This window comes from Oreochromis aureus, linkage group 10, assembly GCF_013358895.1.
Source record: "Oreochromis aureus strain Israel breed Guangdong linkage group 10, ZZ_aureus, whole genome shotgun sequence".
Taxonomy (NCBI): Eukaryota; Metazoa; Chordata; class Actinopteri; order Cichliformes; family Cichlidae; genus Oreochromis; species Oreochromis aureus.
Window position 1 is genome coordinate 17,203,062 of NC_052951.1, and position 26,994 is coordinate 17,230,055.

The window sequence follows — 26,994 nt, forward strand, 5'->3', positions numbered from 1 at the left end:
GCAACGAACAACGCCGGAAATAACTAAGACTAAGCCTTCATAATAAACGCGGAAGTTCACGCTGTGTGCGACGTCCTCTCCAAAAGCAAACAAAACAAAACATACATTTTATTTATTTTCATGTAGACTTATTTTACAACCTCCTTTCTAACACTTACCTGTAGAAATTACTGATAATAATTTCACTTAGAAGATTTAAATAAAAAATAATGATGTTATTTTATTAAAGTTAATGATTTGTAATGCCAAGTGTTTGTTTGTTTTTCACTCACCTTTTCCACTCTCTTGGTGCTTACCGCACCACTCTGCATTTAATCATTAGTTATTATGTCTGTTTCTCTTCCACAGCGGACAAAAGTAGTTTTGTACTTCACTTTTAAAAGTAGAATTTTCAAATATTGATTGAAGATAGACAAAAATGTATAAACATATAGGAACTTTTTCTTTCATTTTTTTAATCTGGCTCTTGTCAAATGGAGCCTGTGGCTATATTCGTTTATAAACTGGCGTCTACAAATTGAGTTGGCGATGCTTTTATTTAGAAATCACCAGCAGGGCGCAAAGTGTTATTGAGGCCAACTTGACCCTTCTACACATGCTCACAGACTCAATCACACACACATACAAACAGGCACACACCTTCGCAGCCTCAGTGTGCTGGCCTGACTTACTACAAACAGGAAAGCGTCGCACACTCACACGGCTGTCTGCACTGCACTTGTTACAGAGGTGAGAAATTAAACTAACTGGCTCGTTTTTCCTTTAAATATTTTAAATGTATATTTGTTTGTTTTTTATGTCACGCGAATTTGAGTTCCTGTTAAGAGAGAAATAGTATCAAAATTAAATGTTACCCTCTTGCACTGTCGGCAAACTTTAAGGGGGGTTTCATTTGTTCAGATTTGTCATCTACTACATGCTGAGGTTAGTATAAAGTTGCAAAGCTGAACTGAATTAATTATTCAAGACGTATTTAAAAATAATAACTGCAGTTTTCTTTGCTCCTACACGTGTTTGATTTGCTGGAGCTTTTCTCTGTTGTAGCATGCCTTCATCACACAAGAATGAGCCGAGCGACTTCAATGTCATTGCTCCTAATCGCATATTTGCAGTGAAGGTGTGGAGGTTAGGTCCGAGCCTGGATTTTGTAGCTGCAGAATGACACGCAGTTGAGTTGTAGTAAAAAGGAAGCTGGCGTGTTTACTTTTTTTGGGAAGGGGTGTCCTGGTGATAAAGCATTAGGTAATTAGCCTATCTGAGCCTGCAGACTGAGTGACGCCAGGCTTCATAAAAGCAGCAGCAGCGGTGGACTGATGCCGCATTGAGCCTAATGCGCTTTGCTGGCCATTGTAAGCTTCCAGCTGGCTCTGTTGGCTGTCTGCAGGAAGCCGGCACCTAAGCCATGAGCACATGAGGGCAAAAAAAAGTGAACATACAGATCCACATAACTCATCACCTGTGTTTAGTTTGACAACAAAAAAAAAAGAAAGGAAGAAAGAAATTCAGAAGAAAGTCTAAAGTGGTTCTGTTTCTTTTACAGGAAAGGGGGGGGGAAGCTGAGCTTCCAGTTCACTTTTATAAACTCAGTCTGCCAAAAGATTCATATTTTTTTCCCCTTTCGGCATCAGATGCGCACAAACATGTGGAAAAGTGTTCTGGCATGCAAGGATGATTTGCAAAGAGCTGATAGTACAAGATGTAAAACTATGCGTCTTACCCAAAAGGTCGGGCATGATGCTACAGAAAGACGCACAAACAGGAGACTAATAAAATTACGTGTTTATTTTTATGAATATCTGGGAATTTCTTTGCGTAGAAGGATGCTGCCGAACCCACGAACCCTACCTAAATAATAGAACTTTAATCTGATACTTTTTTTGCCTACACCTTATTCTTGGCATTCATATAATAATATATAATGTTCAGTAGATTTAGATGGACAGTGAGAGGCAAACAGAGGGAGAGAGCTCTCTGTCTGTCGCCCTCCCTTTCTCCCTCTCCCCCTCCTGCCCTGTGATGTGTTCTGGCCAGACAGTATGGCTCCTGGGCGTCAGTGGCATGATCATAGAAACAGAGGCCAGAAAGGACATTCCTCATTGTTGGTGAATCTAGAAATGAGCTTGGCCATCTTGGCCTGAGCTTTCTGCAGCAGTTTTGTGAAGTGTTTCATTTTCTCCATAGAGAATAATAACACTGCTGTTCAGCATGTGGGGAGATCACTTTCATGCGGGCGTGCTTTCTGTAACAGCGCCCTGCTGATACGGCCCTCCATATCATGAAAATCCACCTTCGATGCCCACTTCATTAAATATGAGTAGTTTTTGGTTTGGTGTTTTCTCTGGCTGTTCTCATCACTCCGCACCAGCTTATCACCTTAGTGACTCTGTCTTAATTCTGCTTTTCCAATAAAACCCGAGGTCTCTCTTTTTTCTTCCTAACCTCCAAACTTTTTTCTCTTCTTTTCTTTTTTGTTTTTTGGCTGAATTATCTGTTAATACAATCTCTTGCTTCTCCTGCCAGATGATTGAAACTTGACCTGGATTTCTGGCTGTGTAAAGAATAACCTTCCCTGCTGGAGGCTTTCGACTCCAGAGCTGCCGGATCCCAACACAGAGAGGGGATTTAGGGGGTTTGCGCTGCACTGGCAGGAGTCCAGCGCCTCTACTAGAGCTGCTCGGAAGTAACAGTGGAATACAAAAAAGAAAAAAACGGCGCCTGTTTACACAGACTCATCACACCACGTCTTTCATCCTCACCTCTTCTGGCTGCTCATTATTTGCATCTTCACTCTTATCCACAAGGGAACTTTTATCCCTTTAACAGGACCCATCAGCTCGTCTTGCCACCCATTTATCCATCTCATAATGAACTCCTCTACCTCCATTACATCCTTATTCTCCTTCACCAGCCCGGCAGTGAAGCGCCTGCTCGGCTGGAAACAAGGGGACGAGGAGGAGAAGTGGGCGGAAAAGGCCGTAGACTCTCTAGTGAAGAAACTGAAAAAGAAAAAGGGGGCAATGGAAGAGCTGGAGAGAGCACTCAGCTGCCCCGGGCAGCCTAGTGAGTATCACAGTGTCCAATATAGAAGTTTAGTCTAGCAGTTCTAATTGTAGAGGTCAAAATAAACATGAAGATTATTTAGACAGGACGACATTTACAAGATGGGAAAGACAAACACAAACAGTAATGCAGTAATTCTTGTTTCCTGTGGGGGGGAAAAGGGATGCTTTTACCTGTCTGGGAATCAAAGGAAATGACTAACGGTTGTACCTGGGCAGGACTTCATTGATGAGATCACAGTATAAATTTTATCAACTATAAATCAGAGTTGATAAATAATATATAATACTTTAATTCCAATAATTTTACTTATATATAGCACTTTTCAAAAAACAGATTTACAAAGTGCTTCACAGTTCAAATAAAAGCCACAGATTGAAGATAAGTGTACATGTTCAAACATGCAGACACATAATCAGCCATACTGGCAGTTGCAACATACACACATGCATGCAATGTTTTAATCTGGTTCTTTCTTTCTTTTCTTTTTTTTTAACATGTTTAAAAATATCCAGAAGAATTTAAAAATGTAAATTAAATATATAATAAATAAAAATGAAAACAGAGTTTCTTACAATGCTTTAGTATTTCAGTAAAACGGTCAGTGGTACAAAAACATTTAATGTTTATGTGAACACAGCACATTTAATTTGGTAGAGTTCTGTTTTAAAAAAGAGCTATTTCATGTGAATCCTCCAGGTAAGTGTGTGACCATTCCTCGGTCGCTGGACGGGAGGTTGCAGGTGTCCCACAGGAAGGGTCTGCCCCATGTTATCTACTGCAGGGTGTGGCGCTGGCCTGACTTGCAGTCCCACCATGAGCTGAAAGCCCTCGAGTGCTGCGAGTTCCCCTTCGGCTCCAAGCAGAAGGACATCTGTGTGAACCCTTACCACTACAGACGGGTGGGCATGCGCTCACTTTGTATGTGCCCATAGTATGGCCTTTGATTGGTCTACCCATAGAAGAGTCTGATCAAATAGTGTTCCCAAGCCAAAAGCACTTGCCGTAATATGATCTTTTAAAGCTCCATCTGGCTCTCTCTCACCCTGGCCCCAGTGCCACCAGTCCTTGTTCCACGCCACAGCGAGTTCAACCCTCAACACAGTTTACTGGCAAAGTTCAGAGGCGCCTCCCTTCTGGCGACTCATGCCCCAGAGAGCATCTACCCAGACTCCTTCCCTGCCCTTCCCTGCTCCTCCTTCTCCTCCTCTTCCGCTCCATCGTCCCTCGCCCCAGTCTTCCCAGCTACTTGGAGATTTAATCCCAACAGCTCTGCAGAACTGGTGGTCCCTATCATCACAGGGTGAAGTCACAGTGTCACTGACCAATACCTTCCTTCACTTTTTGAATCTTCGGCACACAGTACCATGAACTCTTTCTTCTGTCCATTCCATAACAGTTTCAGCACAGAGACTCTACCACCTCCATTGCAACATGATGGAGACAAATCCCCAAGAGGACGTGAAGCCAAGCAACTCCACAGAGACCCCTAAACTCACATTTTCTGCTCCGCACAGAGGTAACCTTGCACAACACAGAGATATACAGGTGTTAGGAACAGCAGACTATATATGGAAGATGGTGTTAGCCACTGTGACATCACCCACCTGTCCCGCTGTAAAACCTCAAAGTGCATGATTTGAAAGTGGATGTGATGACTGGATGAGAAAGTGAAATTCAAATCGTATGGTAGCAACTTGTCAATCACAATGCGCTGGTCTCCTTCTTCACTATAACGAGGAACATCAATTACAAAATGACAGTTATGCTGTGTTCCTCAAGACTTAAAACCAGTGATGGAGACCATGAACTCATCATGAGAGTTTACTGAGCTCACAGTCTAAATAAGCCCGAGAAGTCCAGCCATCAGAAAGAATATAAGTTTAATAGACTTGGCTTTACGTTTCAGAGCTGGAAGCTACCTCCATCTTTTATATACAGTCTGTGTTAGAATACATAAAATCGATGCAAAACTTGCTTTAGTTTGATCAGGTTGGATTTATATGAATTTGCATTGGGTTTAAAATTTAAAATGGATAAATAGGATAAAATATTTTATCCGTAACACTCACCTCTCGAGCCTTTGTCGTTCCTTTTCAGATTTAAGGCCCGTTTGCTACGAGGAACCCGAGTACTGGTGCTCCATAGCTTACTATGAGCTCAACAACCGGGTGGGGGAGACTTTCCATGCCTCATCACGCAGCGTCCTGGTTGATTTGCTACGGCTTCACAGACCCGTCCAACAACAAGAACCGCTTCTGCCTCGCTTTCCAACGTCAACCGCAACTCAACCATCGAGCACACGCGCAGGCACATAGGCAAAGGTAGGCTGGATGGCTTTTGGGGGTGTTTTTTGCATTTGGTGAGAGCAAGAGCTTTTAAAGGAAGGTTGTTTAAAAAGGTAATCTGCTCACTATTGGTTTCATCGCTGCCTTTGGTGTGCATGTGCTAGTCTTTGTAAAACATTGTCATGCTTTAAACTCAGCTTGTCATTTTGCAATAAATCCTTCGGGCCAAATAATGTTTGATTTTTTTTTTTTTTTTCCCCCTAGTGCTCAGTGTTTACAAAGCCTGCCTTTGTTGGATCGACATCAAGCATTTTAGTGGCTTCCAATAAACTGTGCAGTGTGAGGATGTGTGTGGTTTTAAATGACAGAGATGGCACAAAGGCTTGAGGATAGTTGGTCCCCAGTTCACAAACACTACCGACACCACTCAGCGCTTCCTTGTTTGCGGGCATAAAAGCCTCTGTGGTTTTTCTTCCAAGGGAATATGAGAAAAATCCATCAATATCAGTTAATTTTCAGTGAAGTAATGAAATATTGTGGTTAGCTCATTAATTACGTCTTTCTTGTAGCTTTTTTTATACTCTTTAGATCTGCTATGCTAAATTGTAAATATTGCGTTTGCACCACATTTAAAGCACCAAACATTCAGCAACTTCAGTATTTAAGCGCATTTGATCGTCTCCCTTTAATTCCAGGTTTGCACCTGTACTACGTGGGCGGCGAAGTGTATGCAGAGTGTCTGAGTGACAGCAGCATCTTTGTCCAGAGTCGCAACTGTAATTTCCAGCACGGCTTCCACACCACCACCGTGTGCAAGATTCCCAGCGGCTGCAGCCTCAAGATCTTTAACAACCAGCTGTTTGCTCAGCTTCTCGCCCAGTCCGTTAACCACGGCTTCGAGGTCGTCTATGAGCTCACCAAGATGTGCACCATCCGCATGAGCTTCGTAAAGGTACTGACTGAGCTTTCTTATGAAAGAGGATGCTGATTATTTGATAGCAGTTTTTGTGCCAGTTATGGTAATTCTCAGTTTTGTTTGTTTAGATGTATAGAAACGGAGGTAGGTACAGGTTGGAAACCGTGAAATTCACTTCTGTAGTGCATATGAATGCTTTGATTCATGCTCAGTCAAAATCAAATGAGAAGGGTTGGCTATACACTCAGTTTCTCGGGGTAACTTAAAATTTCCATGCTTAGTGCTGCCAGTCATGTCAGATCCTCCCATACACAAGGTGGGATTACTTGTTCTCTTTGCATTAAATATTTTATAGTTAACTGAAGAGCCAATATTACCACCTGACCAGTTGTTGTCTTTTCCTTTAGGGCTGGGGAGCTGAATACCACCGTCAAGATGTGACCAGCACCCCCTGCTGGATTGAAGTGCATCTGCATGGGCCGCTGCAGTGGCTGGATAAAGTCCTTACACAGATGGGTTCCCCACACAACCCAATTTCTTCAGTGTCGTAACATGAACACAGACACACACCTTTTGTGTGTGTGCACGCGCGCTCTGTCCTGACAGGTAGTCACAGATTCTGTACATTTTTCTGTCCTACATTTGACATCTCATGCAAAGTTACAAAGATGCGTTACGCCTTTGTCACACGGCTAAAACAGACGTGAAGATGAATTTTATTTAGCTGAATTTACACCAAGCGTTCCTAATTTCAGTATGATAACGCAGTTAGCCTCCTCCGTTTCCTCTGGGATGCATTAACTGCACAGGAAAAGTGGGATATATTTGTAGGTACTTAAACTGTTATACGTCCAAAGTGTTATTGGCGTGGTATGTACTGTATTTATGTGTCGACCAATGTTTGACTTCATGTTCTGGTTGCTTTTTACTTGTTACGTTAAGTTTTTCCTGTGATTCCAGTTTTCCAAGGTTTGAATTTCTGGTGTTTTTTTTTCTCATTAAAAAAACAAAAACAAAACTCATATTGCATCTGTTTTATTGTCATATAGTCATCAGGGACAGACACTACAACTTAAACACAGGGGGATCATGCAGTAACAGAGTTTCATTTGTAAAGTATATCCCTCCTCCTCTTCTGTATTCAGTTATCACTTAAGTTCAGGGAGAATAGACAAAGTCTTGTCAAAACCAAGTCCTCAACCTGCAGGAAACATGTACCACACAATGATTGTCACAACAGTAGCAGTTCAAGTTAAATCTCACACACACACACACACACTAAGGATTCATAATTCAATTTTATTTTATTAATACAGCACCAAATCACAACATCATTTGCAATAAGGCGTAATTCATCCAAAGAAAACAGTCTGAACTGGAGTTTCAACAACTAAACTTCTGTATTAACGCCAAACAAAACTAACAGAACAGGACACAATGTTTTTAAAATGAACAAAAAGTGAAAACAAATATTGGCTTAAACGTAGGACAAAATGTACCAAAAACAGCACCAGTCGTGGTTTAAATACAGGGTCAGTGTGTGATTTGAAGAAATCTTCACTCTCTGGGAGTTGAATCAGTTTAGTCTTCCATTCTCAGCACAACTTCAAAATGTCCTTTTATTCTGTCTCTGCATGACGGAAGAAATCCATGCTTTCAGTGTATGCTTACGATTCATTTATGCATCAGATGCCAGTGTATTTCTTTAGTGCGCTTTATGCATCACAAAAACTAACGCCCGCCACCCACCGTCAGCAGCCCTGGAACTGCTGCTGTGACTGGCTACGGCTCTGTGTGGCTAGAAGCTGCTGCTGTTGCTGCAGGAAGCTGATCACCTCTGGACTCCTGAGAAGTGACTGGAAGACAAATACATTGGAAAACATCAGATATTTCACTACAAAGCTGCAGTACAAGACAATCAACATGACTCTGCTTTCGTTAATAAAATATGTGTCATAACTGTTCTATGAACTGGTTGCTTTAATGGTACCATTAGGTGCTTTCCCATGATTCCCGGGAATCTTCGAGTTCTGTGAACTTGAACATTGTTGGCTTTTAAAATATTACAGTATTTGGGTTTGCGTGTATGCCTGTTTGTTATTCAAGGTTTTTTTTGTTTTTTTAGTCCAGCTGAAAGAAACTTTTCTAAATCTGGGATCATTGGAAGAAAATACATCAGTGTAACCCAAATGATGTACCCACTCACTGGCCACATCATTAGGTGGCCCTGTTCAACTGCATTAAAAAGCAAACAGCAGCTCAACTCAAGCATTAAGGCATGCAGACATGGTGAAAACCTTCTGAAGTTCAGGCTGAGCATCAGAGTGGTTGTTGGTGCCAGTCTGGCTGCTCTATTTCAGAATCTGTTGCTCTACTGGGATTTTCCCACACAACCACCTCCAAGGTTTACAGTGAATGGTCCAAAAACAGACAAAATACCCCGCGAGCAACAGTTCTCTGGGTGAAGATGCCTTGTTGAAGTCAGGGTATAATGGCTGGACTGCGTTGAGCTGACAAGAAATAAACAAGCATTTGCTAAAACCAAACTATTCTGAAAACACAACATGTCAAACCTTGAAGCAGCTGGGCAACAGCAACAGAAGACCACACCAAATGCTGCTGCTGTTAGCTAAGAAAAGGAAACTAAGACTACAGTCAGTATGGCTCATTAAAATTGGACATTCGGATGGTAGGTTCAGAATCTAGGTAAACAACATGAAAGCATAGATTCATCAAATTTTCTATCAATGTTTCAGGCTGTTGGTGATGCTATACTGATGAGGACGATATATTCTTGTCACACTTTGTTTCCCTTAGTACCAGACGAACATCGTTTAAATGCCACAGCATACCTGAGTATTATTGCTGACTACGTCCATTCCTGTATGACCACAGTGTACCCATCTTCTCATGACTGCTTTCAGCAGGACAAAAAACTATATCACAAAGCTCAAATTATTTCAAACTGGTTTCCCAAAAATGACCTCCACAGTCACCAGATCTCTAATCCAGTAAAGCACCTTAGGGATGTGGTGGCACAGGAGAGTCGTATCATGGATGTGCAGCCAAAAAATCTGCAGGAAACATGCGATTTCATGCAAATATATCACGTTTCATGTCCATTTAACCCTTAAAGCCAGGTGCCACAGAATAATATGCTAAGAATGAAAATATCGCAATTTTAGCAAGCAACACAAACTTTTGGTTGGAAACCCCGACAAAGGCATTTTAGGTCACATTTTTCATCAACTTGTCATTTGTCTGCATGTTCATCATGGAACAATCAACCAGTCTTACCAGTCTTTTCTGGTTGAGGACCTGCTCTATCAGAGAAGGTCTGGCTGGACGGTCCCCCATGGCACCTAGACGCTGTTTGTTCACAGACACAGGACGTTCTTCAGAGTTTTCCTACAGACAGAAAAACGCAATTAAATGTGCAGGTTTTGTGGCTTGGCTCTAAAGTGTGGAAATCAGAACTCCACATCATGGTAAATGCTTCTAGCACTGAGAGTATTCAACTTACATCAAGTTTCCCACTGGACATGGCCTTATCATTCTTCTTCTTCTTGTACTTGTCTTTGTACATTTTGTTGCGGTGTTTTTTGCACATCCATGGCTTTCTCTGCTTGGCCACCTGCGTTGTTGTCTCCGTGCACCCCTCGTAGGTACACTGTTTGGGGGCGTTGTCGCCCTCGGAGGTTTCTTCGTCGTTGAGCTCCTCCGGGCTAGCTGCGCCGTCTCTGGGATCTGAGGCGTCCAGAACGTCGCTCTCTTCGTCCGGATCGTCCATGTCGTAGGAGGCGTTGTTCTTGCGCAAACGCCTGGATCTTGTGTCGGCGTTATTTGTGTTGTCTGGACTGATCCGTTATCAACCTGCTGTCTAACTCACTGTTACATAGTATCTATGTCCGTCTTTAGTAAGCAGAAGAGTGGAGTCTTTGTCCTTACTTGATAATACAGAAGCGTCTTCTTCGCTCATGATAGCGGCAAACAAACAAACGACGCTACAGCGACCTAGCTAGTAGCCCCACGTTAGTTAGCTAACACAGCTACTCGCTAACATTTACTCGTCCATTTTTCCAGTATTAGACGTTAAATTGATTTCTAAATAAAAGATCATAAATATTCCAGTATTTCAGAAGCAAATGTCATAGTTTTTACTTCCATTGGTTTAGCCTGTCACCGGTCAGGGAACATGAAAATCTTCTTCTTCTTCTCTGCTTTGGTTTCATGTGTTAAAGCGACACCTAGTGGTCAAAATAACACATGCACGCCAGTCACGGGTATAACTACGACCAACTTGTGAGATGTTTACTATAACACTGCTGCCTGCTGAAAGGGCAATGCCCCTACAATCCTACTTATAGATGTACCCTTTCCTAATCATAGTGGATGCTTATGTTCACAATATTCCTGTCACGTGGACACATTAGAGTTCTACTATGTGTAAAATTAGACTAAAATAGACACCTTTCTTGAAAAGTCTTGATGGAAGAGGGGTATGCTGGGAAGCATATTACTTGGATTTTCTGGCCTTGCTCCCACACTCAGTATGAATTTAAATTCGTACATTCAATACATTCATCTTTAATTTACAGTTTATGTTCGCAGAAGGTTTTCAAATAACCTCTCTGCACACTTTCTACTCAAATCCAGACAGGATCCATAACAGAGACAAGTACCGCCAAGCATTCAACAGTTAATAATAAGCAGAGGGCCTGTGTGGAATAAGTGCATTTATTTCATAGAAAACAAAACTGACGTCTGTATGTATAAAAAGTTAAGCCAAGGACTGAATTGTGTATTTGGTACAGAACAGTAATGAAACAAAAGTCCTATAAGCAGGGGCTAAACACAAAACAAAAGACTCAAACAGTTTGATTTTAAACATATTTTAATTATTACTATAGTCATAGACCATTGTTGAACAGAGGTACAGGTATTGGTATTGCAATGGACTGTAATACAGTGGGTCAGCTGTGAGAGCACTTTGGTAAACCACGTGTCCGTGCGCTGGAGAGCACAAGTTCATACTGATCTGGTCAATATCAGCACATTACCGCATATGTGCAATGATGAGAATAAATACAGAGAGTCTGACTGGTGTGACGACTGCAGGGAGATCATCTGCAAAAAACAAACAAACAAAAAAAAACCTAACACTTCTCTGTATTTCTCTCACTCATCTGTCTTCTCATCTCTTATCTCACATCAGTTTAAGGGAAACCATATTACTGGCTGCTTTTCCAAAGAAAAGAAGTGACATCATTTCCAGTGGGAGGCAAAGTTGATGATCTCTTCTTCATATCCACTACAGATCCATCCAACTCACCCAAGCTTAATGCTTCACCTCGATCTGATGATCTCCTCCTAGTTTATTATTTTTTTCTTCGCTGACTGACTGATACGCATGTATGACTGATTTTGTTGTATTTTTTTGTATTATTATTGTACAATTCTCATAGACTGACTACTAGTAAAGAAATATACTGTATTGTGAACTATCAAAATAAATAAAATTGTTATTTACACAACATATAAACAATACTTCATCACTAAACTGTTTCTTTTATAAGAATAGGCTACTGTATGTCTGTCATGCTTTCATCTGAAGAAATGAAGCCATGAATGAGGTTGTACAGAGCTGAAATAAATTCTCCTCCACCCTTTTTCGCTGTACTGCTGGTTCTCTGGCATCCATACTGTCATTCTCTCGATCATGTCTCACTGCACCTAGACTGCAGTGCAAATGTGCAAATAGGCACCTCTTGTGAACTGTTAACTGTACGCCTTCTCCATCTGAAAACGTGTCTGATTAACCATATACTTGAGCTGCACCAACCATAGCTTGAACATGTTGATGAAACATGTGTCTAGTGTTCATAAAATATAAAAAGAATTAGTGTGATGATCACTGTGAAAATGTGCGGCTTGAGGACAAATGGGTTCAGATGTCGAGTTTGCTACACAAGCACCAGGATGCTGCTGAGTTTTGTGTATCAAGATGTCGTGAACCGAGCAGGTAACAAAACCAGAAGGAGCAGTCAAACGCACCATTGTCGTCTTAGAATAGCAGTTTGTGTAAAATGTAAACTGTGTGACTGCAATCCAACTTGGGGGAAGGCAGCGCAGATACTGTGTTGAGCACAGCGTCACAGCACAATTTCATCTTTTTTTTTTTTTCATCAAAGCCATTTTTAAAACACATTTTGCAACTGAAAAAAACCATAAAATCCCTTTAGCTCGCTTTCCAACGCTGTGTTTTCATCACGTCTACTGTCACCTACTTAAACGTTTCTGCACTCTACTTCTAAGCACTTTGCCATTATTTTAATTCCACCAAGCTCTAAGGAGAAGTCAATAAAAACATTGTTTTTTTTTCTATGAAAAAGAGAAATACATATCAAAAAATGCTGTGAATTAAAGTATGAATAAATAAGGTTCAATAAAACATGAACATTGGTCCATATTCTCATATTGCCTTGTAGAGCTGTTCCGCCTTGAGGAAGTTTCCATGTCGAGCCCGGATCATCACTGAAGGGTAAAGCCCTTTCTTGCTCCTTGAGCTCTACAACATGTGCTCAGATGAGAAAATGTTAAAAAGAAATCAACAAAAGTCTTTCACCTCACTCTGGCTTTTCCCTCTTCCTCTCGATCCCTGTTTCTTGTTGCCCCTTGAATCTTTCTCCCAACCTCTCTAACGTCTTCTTATCCACCCCTTGGTCCATCTTTCCTCCAGGTTTGGAAAGTTGGATTCAGGGAAGTGTGAAGTTCTCTGTTGATATTTTTATTTCTTTTTTTTCAGAGATACTGGGAGAAAGGGGTTGACACCTCTTCCTCCTCCTCCTCCACATGCAGAGGGAGGAGCTGGATGAGGATTTTCCCTCGCTGCCTCCTCCTTTGCACACCTTCCTCCTCTTCCTCCCCCTACTCCCCTTCGCCTGCTCTCTAGAAGGGCGAGCTGGGGGAGCAGGCGGTGCTGGCTGAGCTGATGGAGATGTCATCAGAGTCGGATGGGAGTCTGGGGTCTGGGGAGGGGTCAGAGCAAGTGTCAGGGGTCAGAGAGGTAGGGGCCATGGGCAGGCCAGGGAGGCAACTGGGGGGCTCCGCCCGTAGTGTTTTTGTTGTTGTTGTTGTTACTGAATTCACAGTTGGCATCATCTGCAGCGGCAGTGGTTTCACATCCGGGTGGCATCCTCGTCCGAGAACCTGCCTCTCCTTATCAAGAGGGGTGGCCTGAAAAAGAGAGGAGGAGGAGGAAAAGATTAGTATCAGATCTGTCTGCTGCACAGTGGATTATCCGGGAAGGAGGACCAGAAGAACTTTGCACATGTTCATTAAGTTACTAATGAATATTTAATTGGACAGTAACAAGGAAGTGAAAAACCATGGACACTGACAATTGTTTCTTCTTTTCTGAAATGCTATGTTTAGCTGTGCATCTGAGGGACAGTCTATCTAAAAGTCCACTAATTTTCCACAATAAATCTCTCGGATGAAGGCAGGTTCAACATTCTTGTTTAATTTTTCAGGCACAGTAAATGTTTTATAGAGGAGATTCTGGATATGACTTTTTAATCACAACACAAATCAGAAACATCTGCACAAGTTCAGGTCCATCATGTTCAGGATTTCTAATCAGTCAAACTAAACTCTGTCGTGCTGGAAAACTGGGAATCTCAACCCAAATAATTCATAAATTAAGTCACTGTTAATTTTTTCCAGCCTATTTTTAATTCCTCTAGTCAGTGTCCATGCTACTTTAAGTTCTGTGACCTTTATAACAATGAACTTTGTGGTCCTCCATAAATCAGGGGATACAGTCACACAAGAGGAGTCAGGTAATGTGAGCTCAGTAACAAGCCCTGGTGTTTGAGGAGGCAACCAGGTGAGGGAGCATCACATCAGACAAAAACATCACAGGAAATCACTCAGACAAGCACCAGCGCAGGGTTATTTCTTTGGAAAGGGTTCATTCACAAATGAACTGTGCAAACGAGATGTGCAGGAGAATCATCAGCAAGGGTGATTCTAATTGGGCACGTCGTTACTCACACACACTAAAGAAAAGCAGGGGACACCGATAAAAAGGTGACACAACACAGAGGACAAGGCTTTAGCTGGTGACGCACAATAACGATGCAGGTAATGCAGGAATGAAATCTGTGTTTACAGCGAGGGATGAAAGGAGAGAAGCAAAAAGCCGAGCACAGAAAGTACAACATGAGGCTGTCAAAGCAGCACAGCAGCAGCCAGTCAGCGGGGCAGCACGCAAGGGAGGGGGAGACATCAATTTTAGAGACACTGTTTTGATCTGTTTTGATTTCTCGCTGATTTGTGACCCAGTCGTGTCTCTATGGAAACCTGGCGTACCTTATCCAGTACATGGCCGGGTGCTGGTAGAAATCCAACGACCCAGATCTCTGCATAGAAAAGCTGTCATCCAACTGAACAACAAAAGAGAAATCGGCACAATCAATCTAAACGCCATGTGAAAAACTTGCTGACTTCTCTACAAACTGATGCAACTCAGTGTAACAGCTGCATCTTTAGATGGTTGCTAATGGTTACTTACAGAAATGACTGACACTCCTGCAGTGGTGTCAGTGCCTTTTGGGCTGGTGTTGAAGTGCTTCTTTATCTTTCCTGCTACCGACAGCTGGTGTTCATTCTCGCACAGACCCTCGTCCTGGATTACACAAATGAGGAGAAAGGAAGTAAATTCAGTGTTTTGGTGAAAACAAAGCAAATGAACAGATTTACTGACACTGTACTTACAGTGACCCAGGGGTGCTCCAGCACCTGGAGGGCAGTGTATCTCTTATCGACCTCCACCTCCAGCATGGATCGAATCAGCTCCTACACCCCCAAAAAAGCAAAAAGCGGTTAGTTTTTTACTCTGGATTTTCTATAACATGCGTATCCATCCACACCAATCAGACATACAGTAGATATTTACCATAGCGGTCTCTGACACATTGTCCCAGTAGGGCAGAGGAAATTCTAGCTGTCCCATTAGTATCTGATCAAAAAGCACTTCTTGATCGTCACTGCTCCTGCAAAAAAAAAAACAAAACCAAAAAAAAACACATGAATGGGTGTACAAGCCAAATATTAATTAGAGAACCAACGAATAAAGGTGCAATATTTCTACTGAGCAGTAGAGGGTCCTGCAAAACACACTTTCAAGAAAGGCGCTAAAGCAGGGGGAGAAATGCAGGGTAGGGCTTGCTGTTAACTTACCCCCGAAAGGGTGGGAAACCACACAGGAGGATGTAGGTGATGACTCCAGCTGCCCAGATGTCAACCTTAAGACCATACCTGAAAAAAGACAGAGAGGTTAAATCAAGGCAATCGTAGAGAAAACATGCAGAGCATGACCTTTAAGGCAAATATCTACTATTGTAAATGCATTAAGACACGGCAGTTGGCTGTCATACTGATCATACTTTGATCTTAAAGGTGCCTGCTAAATGCAGCTGCAGCTCTCACCCTGTTTCTGCAATGATTTCAGGTGCTACATATGTTGGGGTCCCGCAGACAGTGTAGAGGGGTCCGTCCACCACGGTCGCCAAACCAAAGTCTCCCAGTTTGAGGCTCTTGCTGCCATCTGCATGTTCGTACACCTAAGCACACAGGAACGCAAACATGCAAAAATGTTTTTAAAAAAAGAAGCAGGATCATAATGTACAGCATTATTATGAGGGCAACAAACAACAAACAAACTCAGATTAAAACACATTATGTGACGGGGGTTGCTATTAATAATTTCACCACTCAATGTGTTGTTTAACAGCTCACAGCTGTAGCTACTCTATCTGCCCTACGCCTACAGACACAGACGAAGCGAGCGACCAGCTTTTTAACACAGCAAAGCATTTATGTGGCCAAAAATAAAACTAATGTTAGTGTTGCTGGGTGTCTGCTACATGGATGGGGTAATCTGCATATCATTACCTTCAAAAAGTTACATGAATAGAAGGCCACTTATTTTTTTTAACCATTCAAGGCTTTCTTATTTCTTTGGAGAGCAAAAGCAAAACAGGAAATCAGCTGACTAGGTTTAAATGTGGCTACTAAAAAGCTGAATACTGAAGTCTAACTCCTGCCCAGCCAATCTCTCGTAGGGGGGCAAAGAGCGGTATTTGAAGTTAAGCGAGGACAATGGGGAGTTTGACAGAAGGGAGAAGGAGGGAAGGAAAGAACAAACGAGGGAGGCTGGAGAAGGAGCGTGCAGAAGGTGTGAGGGCAGCAGGGATGAGTCATCTCTCTGCTCTGGGAGGGCCCCGTAGTGAGTGATATTACTTCACTGATCATTCAGAAAGGCGTCGGGAAAGGAGAGAAGGAGGTGCACCAATGCTGCAGCAAGTTACATGTATGCAATCTGCGTGATGTCCACTCACCAGCAGGTTTTCTGGTTTGATGTCTCTGTGGACAATGTTGAGGCTGTGGAGGTATTTGATGGCGCTGGCCAGATTGTGGAGCATGCCGCTGGCGTCTCTTTCTGTGTATCTGTTGGCAGAGGTGATGGCATCGAACAGATCTCCCCCCTGTGGACAAGACATGATGGACGGGTCAGTATTAGGAGATGTCACAAGAGTTTGGCTGGTGTTTTTTGCCCCAGCAGAACAGATTCACTTGCAAATTTTCATAGCTGCTTGTCTTTTTTTTTCTGAAAAGAGGCTAAAAACTTCATTTAACACAAGTCTTTTTTGTCTGCTCAGCAGCAGCAAGGGGGTGGGGGTAAATCCTAATTCTTCACCTTGCTTGAAAGATCTCCACCCCCTGGCGTTAATATTTCATTTTCATTTTTTTCAGTTTTTTAGGCTTTTCTCAGTCTCTTTTCTCTGATTTTTCATTCTGTCTCCCTCTCATCCCCTCTGCGTTTCTCTCATTGAGTGGACTAAGTGGAACAGAGGCTTAAAATAGTGCTGAATCTCCCTCTATCCTCGAACAGCACAGCACACTGTAAGGGTTTGACCTGCTCGTTGGCAGCTGTTTAAATATGAGAGCTGTCAAATGCCAGCTCAGGCTTTAGCTAATACATTTCACTTATTTTTCTCTGCCTCCGCTATCGGAGGCCCAAAAGCACATGAACATGAATATACTGCTGTAAATTTGGGGGAATTCTGCAAAGTTTTGGGACGTGGCTGCTGAAGTTAGTCAATGAGAAATTAAGCCAAAAGATGGGATTTACATCAGTCCTTTGTAAATCCTCTCCTCACTGTTTTTTATGGGTATCACTTCGGCTTGTAAAAACAGAAAACAGCCTTCCCTGGAATTGCAACACAATTTTGTCTGATCACATTATTGCCTCTTAGGCTTTTCCACAGTTTAAACTAAAGGACTTGGACTGAGGAGGACCGGGCAAAAGAACACTCTCTGCTCCTATCCTTTGCCTCTACTTTCAATTCATCTGTCTCTCTCTTTCTCTCGGTCCCTGTCATTTTAGCAGTGACTCTTTTCACCCCATTCATCCACAGCCTCCTCTTGATCCTCCTACTTTGGACATGCTCACAAGTACACACACTTCTTCCACAGATTGCCTCTCATCTATATTCTGTAGTACTCCACATCACAGCACGAACAGATGGATCACATTCCTGGCTCCTGAATTATGCACAAACATTTCTTGACTCAGAGAGCGAGAGAGAATGAAGAACGCGAACGCACGAGCACTCGGGGCCACTGGCGGATTCACTCTAGTCCCGAATTGTGTGACTGGTTGGAAAAATTCATCATTTGCTTCACAGGCTGAATGCCGCTCCTCTGTCTCTGTCACTATTACTGCCTCCCTGCTCCTCTAAGTCGCTCGTAGATTTGAGATAATGATGATCACCCTTGTATTAAAAGAGAATACAGCCATCCGTTATCTCAGCTTGGCAAAATGTCCCTGCTCGTTCCTAACTGGAGCAGATGGTGCACAAACTCATAAAGTAACAGTGTACAAACATGGCCACCCACCTTGACCAATTCCATGACCAGGTAGAGTTCATTGTAAGTGTCAAACTCCTCGATGAGTAAGACGATATTTGGATGTTTGACCCGGCGAAGTATGGCCACCTCGTTCTGGATCATGTGCTCCTGGTAAAAAGAAGTTCAGGTGTTCAGCCACGTGGAAGACATTCACTAAAGGAACCAAGAGTAGCCTGACATTTAGAAGATTTTCATTCTATGTATGTCACACCTTTGTTGGTGCCTCTCTACAGCAACTCAGTAACACATAAAGGTTGCACATTAACCCGAAGATATCAGCGGGCCTTTAAGCAAAACAGGGATATTACTCTAAAAATGCAAAATATTCTTTTATGGGTGGAAAAAAAATGAGCTATCAAAACTGAATTTCAATTCAATTCAGTTTTTTCATATGGTGCCAAATCACAACAATAGTTAAAGGCCCTTTTAACTGTAAGGTAAAGACTCCACAATAGCCCAAAGAAAATAGAGAAAACGCCAACAATCACATGACCTCCTTGGAGCAAACGTGTTGGCGACAGTGGGAAGGAAAAACTCCCTTTTAACAGGAAGAAAGCTCCAGGCTCAAGAAGGGGCGGCCATCTGCTTCGCCCGGTTGGGGTGAAGGGAGGAAGAATTTATCCTCTGAAGTTAGGATTATGTGGAGCTTTAGTCTTCTTGACGTGTCAGTACAATTTTTGCCTTTTTGGGGTCGGATTCAGTGGATGTTTGTTTACCTTGCCTCTGCATTTGCCCTTGTTGATGATCTTCAGAGCGTACTCTCGTCCTGTGGAGTGCTCCATGCATTCCCGGACGACTGCAAAATTCCCATCTCCTAACATTCGCCCCACCTTGTAACGGTCTGATATGTAGGATGGCACAGCTGGAACCTCATCGACTAGAACTTCAGCTGCGGGGAAGAAGCACTGGGTTTTAGAGGGAACATAAACTGGTTTACACAGTTTAGCACCCTAGAATATACACAGAATATATGCTGAAGAGGCTATGATGTCTGATTATCAACTGTTGTCTAACCAGTCTCTTCCAGATATAAAGGTAGGTTTAAAAACCTTCACAATTAAACAAACTGTAATATGATTGCAGACTTGAAATGTACAAACAAGCAAATAGCAGAAACCTTTTAAAAACTAAAAGATTCGTATTTTTACAGCCAGTGAGGTCTGCAATTACATCACACAGAAGACTTTTTTGTTTATAAATCAAGATGCAAATGCGGCATGATTTGTCGATGCTCAGCTAAGTGTTAATGAGTCTCATGAATCTGTTTAAAAGATCTGTAAGGGGGGAAAAAAAGGTCCTCTGGATACTTTTTAAAAAAAATAAATAAAATCAAAGATGAAAATGTCACATATGAGAACAAAAATCCTCCAGCTTTTTAAAGCAGTGTCACAGAGAGGTGAGTAAGACAGCATGAGAGCGGAAAGGTGCCGAGAGCATCGTGTACTAATCATGCTATGCAGGAAAGGGACGCGTCAAAGGTCACGCGCATGATTCAGACATGCATGATATTTGCAAGCACAACGCAAGGTTTTTTTTCCTCACCTTCGGGAACGAGTCCATCACCGTCTTCCACTGGGCTCGAACCTTTAGTGGAAGACAGAGAGGTGGAAGAACCCTGGGACCCCTGCAGAGAAAGGAACAGGGTAGAGAGCAGGATGGAAAGGGGTTTATTACTAATCTGCGGCATTACCCAAAATAGCTTGCAATCCATAATCATGATAAAAAAAAAACCCAGACAAACACAATCACAGTCCCTGCTGATACAGTCCCAGCCAAAACAAATATGTATGTTCAAAAATAGCCAAAGGAACACTGTGTAACCCGCCTTATCCTCACAACATCCCTACTGCTGTGGCTGTGTTTGCGTATCTTTCTGATGTAATGCCCTGTGCTGTGTCTATACTGTGCTCATGAAAAAAAAATCTGAAAACGAGTCCGAACAGATTTACTTGAGCCGATGATCTGCATATAAGCCAGCAACCCCCCTGTGTGTGTCTATATCATAGAGATGATTGCATCCAAATAAGCTCCTTTCCATTCACCTCACAACTGGAAGTAATTCTTCCCTTTTTTCTCACTCCTTACGATTACCTTTAATAAATCATAAAAACATGGGCTCCGGTGACACTAATAAAGGCAGATGCCTTTCATCTGGATAGTAAGTGGGAGGTCATTAAAGTGAAAGAGAGAGGATGAGAAGAGGCGTCTGCATCTATCTATCTAAAGACAAAAACTCATTATGCCCTCCACCTTGTAACCTTCTGTCTGGTTGTCATGGAAGCAACAAGGATGGAGAGTATCTAGTCGGGACTGTAAATGAGAATCTACCCCTCTTGTATTTCTGTGTCTGTTCCACTCCTGTCCACCTTTCTCTTCTCCTCGCTGCCAAACTCTTTTGTTTTGCTTCAGAGTCTTTTACTGCACTAGAAGACTTTCCTCCGGTTTCGTTCGGAAGGTGGCGTTTTTCACGTGTTCGGTGGATTTTACCACCTTCCTTACTCTTTTCTAATCTCTCCTCTGCTCAAATCCGTTCTCGTGGCTTACAGTCAGTCTTCGGGGTTGGGGCGTTTCCAGTGCTTGAATAAATCCACTAGCTGCAGCTGGAAGACACAGGCTGGCCAGTGATGGCACCACGCACCATTGCAGCTCCTCTAAAATATAAGCGGAGCAACGTTGCCACTGTGCATTATTAACGAGTGCAGTTTGCTCTGTAGATGGTCCGTGTCTGTGAGCGTCATGCATGACTCAACTAAATGATTATGGATGACCTCTCCAGGACATGACACATTTTTCTCCTGTTACATGTGTAGCCAGATGTATTTTGATGCTTTCCTTTGTATGACAATCGCTCATCAAAAATCCCTTTCACCGTAATAGATTGCTGCCTGCTAAGCTTCACATTTGCTCTTTCAAGTCACTGAGCTGGATCTGCTGTCTGTGATTTTGTTGTTGTTGCCTTTGGGAGACTTTTATTGCAATAATGTGATAATTAATATTGTTCAAACACAGTGACTTCTGGGTCCAAAAATTGACAACATGACGATATCCTTAAAATCAAAACTGAGTCTTAAAGATATGTTTAAACTCTGTGGGTGATATCACAGTGTTTATTTCCATCTTTTACATACAGTCTGTGATTAAAAGCTCAGAAAAGAACATTTGTGTGTGATCTTGAATGTCTTATTTTTTTAAGGGAAAGAGAAATGTCCTGAACATTTGTAAATCCCGGGGAGCTTGCTGTCCTGGCAGACTGGGATAAAAGCCATCCCTGTAATGACTTGGATCTGAAAACTATTTGCAGAGCTGATCTGCCCTGTATCTCTGCCACAGTAGCTGTCTGCTCTTTTACTCATCTCAGCTGCTGTGACCTGAAAACCACGTAGGTAAATGTAGCTGTGAGTCAGGCTCAGTTTGGTTTATGTAATGTTGTTGTTGGCTGGGCACTCATCCCGGAACAAGAAAACCCACTTAATACCCATAAAGCCAATGACCCTCCTGTGCTTTATCTCCAAAAACATCCTTATTCTGTTCTTTTATTTTCTCATCCCAACTCGGATATTTACCTCTCTTGTGTTCTTATCGCACATCCAGCCCTGTCCTCAGCTCGCTTTCTCATTTTGAACTCCTTTCTCTCTCTCTCTCTCTCGCTTCCTGCCACTGAGGGAAACAAAATACTGTTGCTATGGAAACTGCTCACGGAGAGGAGAACAGCAGCTTCCAGTGTAGAGACGGTAGCCTATATATGGGCACTTCCTGTCTGCGGGCTGAGCGATAGGTTCAGCCTTCTATGAAATTTGAGTCTCTCGTTTCTGTGTGGAAAACGATGAGACAGATGGGGTGACAGACAGAGTGGGAAACACAGAGAAAGACAGAGAGAGGGAGAGAGGTGGAGTGATGAAGCAGCAGAGAAATGTATGGAGTCTGGTCTGGCTGATATTGATCATGAGATTTGGCAGGAACTGTCTTGTTATTGTTAGACACTCCAGCTTTCTCCCTGTTGCACAATACACTATTCCTAGCTCTACATCTCTACACCTTTTCTGTAACTATGACTCACAACGCAAGAGAACAACACTGACAAACCTTTTACATCATGACTGGAGCCACTGCTCTTCAGACCTGCGAGGGCAACACTCAGCAACTGCATACTGATCAGCTCATAAATAGGAATTAAACAGGATGTCCACGGTTGACCTTAAATGTGGAGCATCATCTCAGAAGTAGGTTTGCAGCAGAATGAAAGAATCATTCATTCCGCGGCTGGAAAGGAAATCTGTCAACTGTAGAGCCGAGCATTAAAAATGCACCACACATTTACATAACCAACTTAAGCGTAATGCCAGCTTTGTCCTTCATGCCTCTGTTTGAATCTGATTACAGCACACATAGCGAGGCTTTCTTGGTCTCTGTCCCTCAGGCTGCCAGAGCCAGACCTCTTATTTTTGCTTTCACTGTCAGGCAATATCCAGCAGAAGCAAGATTTATTAGTGTTTACTTTGGTGGTAAAAATCTAATAAGATTTGATGCTAATGGGACTTTTTTTCTTCTTGTTGTTCTTCAAGAACACAGGGTACGGGAGACGGACAGAAAACATAATCCACTTGACTTTCATGAAAAGATCAAAACCATTTGGGGGATTCTGTCTTTCTGCTCTGCCAGTTGGACACAGTGAAGGTTTCTAATCACAATCCTTATGGACTCCAATCCCAGGAAATCACAGAAACGTGATTAAATACTTCAGGGAAAATTAAAGAAGGGGGGACTTAGGCTGCCCCGCCCATATACATACATATATATATATATATATATATAAAAAGAAAAAATCCAGAGTAAAAGCAGTGAGCAATGAAAGATAAGTGCTCCTCTGAGACTGTTTTTGTTGTAATAGCTGTTCTGCTCTGCTGAATACCCACAGCAGGCAGGTTTAACAAAGGAGAAGCGCTGATAAATGTGCTACAGAAGAAAATCGCCATCCCCACGGCTGTACTGATGGAGCATGAGGAACATGAGTGACGGTGTCGAGTTAAGAGAATAAAGACCACGAAATGAAAATGAAATGACAATGAATTTAATGAGGACGTCAACAAATGAAAATGAACACATTTAGCAAACAAAAACAAAAACGAGCCAAAAAGAGAGAGCAGCATCGCACGATGGAACCACGACAACATGTCGATAATTGACATGTTTACAAAAATCCGCGTTAATGGAAAGAGCCAAAATTATCATCAAGCCTTTTTAGATGTGAGTGCTATTTGAATCATTAGTGAATAATTTGGAGAACTGATGTTTTTCTGTGGTTGTTGTTTTTGTGCGTGTGACAAACAAACAAAAGACAAAAAATGATTCTAAAAAAAAAAGCAAAAAACACTATTCACGGTCAGTCCACCGTGTGATGCAACCGGTCTCTTTGGCAGTCACAGAAACAAGCAAACTAATGACATCAAACACAACATATAACAAGAAATATATTACAACCAAAAATAACAAATACAATCTTTAGCAACAATACACTCGTGGGAATGAGATGAGACATTTATAAGAAGTTCATGATGCGCACTTTCTGCTTCAGTCAGCACTCTTCCTTTCACACATACTCGCACACAAATAATTTAAAAATGAATCACCCGACACATAACATGAACGCTAAGAATGAGAGACGGAGCATGCAATTCAACGGATTACGGATGTGAATGGATGAACGGTGAGAGGAGGATGAAGGTGATACTACAGATAACAATTAGCACTCTGTTTCTCTTAGACTCTCCTAAATGCATCACAGCTGCTGCGACACAGACCTTCTGTTAGTGTCGCCTTCGATCTGTCACTCTCTCCACTTAATGCATTGTCTTTTTTTGGTATGTTTATTTGTTTTCACACCAAATGGAGCGGACAGACTGCAAAGAGCGCTGACCTCGGTGGCACATTGAATTATGCCTCAGAGCTGATATTGACAGAAAACACTGTTGTGGGCGCGTGCCCGTGTGGATTAATGTGTCTATAGGTTTTATATGACAGTAAAACTAATCTGGAAATTTAGGATGCTCTCAGTGCTTTCAGTGAAGGCAAGCCGCCTTGAAAAGCTCATAAGAAGTGCAAAGCGGAAGGGCGGGGGGACGATTTTGTGAATGTAGACCAGACGTTCATGCTTCGCTTGACAATTAGTAAAAATAGGTCACAGAGAGCATCAAATTCGCAAAAAAAAAAACCCACACAAAATGTGTAAGTGTGCGTGAAGTTGCTGTGCACAAATTTCTGTACAAAAGTGTTCCACTGAAGTGTGCACGAACATGAAAGTTACTCTGCGTGCACCTTCTTCTGAAGACGTGTGCATGCCATGGTGCAATACTATGTTTGTAGTCTCTGCTTGGGCAAATAGGTTGTGATGGTCCTAGATGTGCTAGCAACCTACTTCAAGCAGCAAAGTGCCTCTAAGTGTTTAAATGCATGGTCCAGCGAGGTGAACTGTTAAATACAGCACTCGCAGTAGGTCACTGAGCCTCTGTGGCTGCTTAGGAAATAGATTTTTCATTCTTTTATTTGTTATATTTAACTTTCATTTTACCACCTAAACCTCATCTCTGTGTTATTTTAGCCACTCTGAGCCTCAAATTGCTCTTCAGGGTTGGTAATGTTACTTGCTAGTTTTAAAGGGGTGCAGAGTTGTAATTATTCGTGCGGGTTTACATGCAAATCACAAAGAAGGAGAGGAGAAAATGTGCAAATTGGGGTCTTGGACTTAGTGCCTCCTTCTCAAAGAAGCTTAAATAACATCTATAAGAGAGATGATGGAATATAATTTCTCCCCATGAGGTTAATACCCTTTGATATGGGGAGGCGAGAGGGAGGGGATGGGTGTGAGAATGACTGGGAGACGGCTGTAAAAGAGAAATTAGAAGGTGTCGGGGAGGGAAGGGACAGGGACAGGGAGGAAATCTGTAACAGGGAGGATAGAAGAAGTAAGAAGTGGAGAGGAGAATTACATCGTAATATGGCTGAAGAGCGTGGAGCTGCAGAGTGGAGGGAAGAGATAATGGCCTGTGAGGCTTCTTCCCCTCCTTACAGCAGTCAAGCCATCGCGGGCTTGCTGTAGAGGCTGGAATAATCCCTCTTTGAGAAACAGACACTCAACTAGAATGTAACTGCTGCAACAGTGAGGTCTGAAATGCGCTAGAAAATGAATTTAAGAAGGTTACGAAAACCAAAGGATAGGTGGTGTGTTTGCATTTATAGCACTGGATTTTCATATTGTGGAAGAAGCAGAAAGTGGGCGGTGTCATTTTCTACAATGACTGCCCCACATTTATTTAACCAGAGCAAAGAACATAGAAAGGGAGGTAGAGTTTATAAATGTGCGCACGAGCCAGAAAATTTCCTCTCAACACTGTAAACTATAATGACCCAGTTCCATAATTCAGATGAATGTGGAAGCCCTGTTATAGCTACGGCTCAAAGCTGATCTTTTACCGTCATCCTGGGTGACCTTCAGATCGCGTCAATATAACATCTCACTGATGGATTCAGACTCTCTGCCATTCATCTATGTTTCTGGATTCACGGAAAATAGCACAGGAAAACCGAAGGAATGGATTCTTTAACCTACGCTGACTGAGGATACAGTCATGCATGCACACACACATACTTATATAAAAGGTAATGACCCCCTCTGCTTTCCTCCCATAAAATCCGCCTGTATAAATAAATAGTTGCAACATACATCATAGCTGCATCCCTGCAGCTGGGCAGAACGTGCAGTGAGTTTCAATCAGCGCGCATTAGAAACACATGAAACCTGCGAGTGGAAGCCTATACATATATCTGTATTTCTGTATTCTAGAGGCTGAGGTGAACTGAGCTAGTGAGTGTTTGTTTAGTAGGGAGAAGACACTAAAACAGCAGTCGGCTTAAGCGCAAATTTAAGAGATCCTGTGAAAAAGCTGAGTGATTGGGATTGGAGCTGTTCTTAAAAGCTCACCAACATCACTGTCAAGGACTGGATTAACAAATGCTTTGATACAAGCATCTACACACGCACGCGCGCACATGCACTGTACACAAAGTCAAGATATTTAATGTGGAATTCGAAGTTTTCCCTTTGAGTTGCATGCTCCTGCTCTGTACAGCGGTAATTTTATTTGTTAGCTACAGAAAACAGACTGCTATTAAGGTACTTTAACAGGCATACATGACCAAAAAAAGGAAGGGGATGGCTTAAATAATCAAATAGACTAGTATAAAAATGTATTTCTACATCATTTACACAACTCGACATGTACAAAATAATGTGACTTGATTAAAAAAAACAAAAGAAATTCTATATCAGAAGTGTGTACTCATTGCATCTTTTTCCTGAAAGATGTTTAAATGCAATGCAATGCCCAGCAGGTGAAGAAGGATGCAAGCCAATTTCTGCAAAATAAAAACACACTGCAGACTGGGGCAGACTGCCAATCAGCCAGTCTCATCTTTACATCAGATACTGCACAATTTACCCACTGATAGATCAGGTGATCTCAACAAGTCGGTGTTAACGTTATTCAGTGCTGAGCTACCAAAGGCAGACAGAGTTCTTTATGAGGGACAGAATATGTGCTATAATATCCGAATGAAATTAACATTTGCCTTGCTGGAAGCCCAGAGCAGCACTGGGTGAGGTCTGAAATACTAAAGATGCTGGGAAGTTGTGCTTTCTTCATATTCTAGTGATTCTAAGATGTAGTCGGCCTATGCTCAGTCCCGGCTTTGTCCTTTTCC

The 26,994-nt window shown here is 42.2% G+C and overlaps 3 protein-coding genes across 7 annotated transcripts in view; 1 reads left to right on the forward strand and 2 right to left on the reverse strand.

Moving 5' to 3' along the window:
- Positions 1–575: 575 nt before the first annotated feature.
- Positions 576–7,266, forward strand: smad9 (SMAD family member 9). Its single transcript, XM_039618422.1, is given in 11 exon segments — positions 576–729; positions 2,521–3,060; positions 3,760–3,981; positions 4,117–4,363; positions 4,466–4,490; positions 4,492–4,579; positions 5,161–5,276; positions 5,278–5,324; positions 5,326–5,384; positions 6,044–6,300; positions 6,672–7,266. Coding segments are annotated over 10 exon segments (1,401 nt in total). The 5' UTR covers positions 576–729; positions 2,521–2,864; the 3' UTR covers positions 6,816–7,266.
- A 17-nt stretch (positions 7,267–7,283) lies between these two features.
- Positions 7,284–10,510, reverse strand: LOC116311904 (regulatory factor X-associated protein). The gene is given in 3 exon segments (XM_039618424.1): positions 7,284–8,120; positions 9,562–9,672; positions 9,788–10,510. Coding segments are annotated over 3 exon segments (672 nt in total). The 5' UTR covers positions 10,244–10,510; the 3' UTR covers positions 7,284–8,015.
- A 209-nt stretch (positions 10,511–10,719) lies between these two features.
- Positions 10,720–26,994, reverse strand: part of dclk1a (doublecortin-like kinase 1a) — a 49,211-nt gene continuing 32,936 nt past the window's right edge. For 3 of the 5 annotated variants that reach the window (XM_039618423.1, XM_031729155.2, XM_031729156.2), the window contains 11 exons: positions 19,783–19,864; positions 18,957–19,129; positions 18,229–18,348; positions 16,668–16,814; positions 15,757–15,890; positions 15,508–15,585; positions 15,224–15,320; positions 15,043–15,123; positions 14,840–14,953; positions 14,638–14,711; positions 13,327–13,500 (listed from right to left, as the gene is read on the reverse strand). In XM_039618423.1, the coding sequence (XP_039474357.1) occupies positions 13,443–13,500; positions 14,638–14,711; positions 14,840–14,953; positions 15,043–15,123; positions 15,224–15,320; positions 15,508–15,585; positions 15,757–15,890; positions 16,668–16,814; positions 18,229–18,348; positions 18,957–19,129; positions 19,783–19,864 (1,158 nt within the window). In that variant the 3' untranslated portion in view covers positions 13,327–13,442. Of the gene's footprint in view, positions 13,501–14,637; positions 14,712–14,839; positions 14,954–15,042; positions 15,124–15,223; positions 15,321–15,507; positions 15,586–15,756; positions 15,891–16,667; positions 16,815–18,228; positions 18,349–18,956; positions 19,130–19,782; positions 19,865–23,292; position 26,994 lie in introns of those variants that run through there. The other 2 variants (XM_031729158.2, XM_031729157.2) reach the window with 2 other exon arrangements.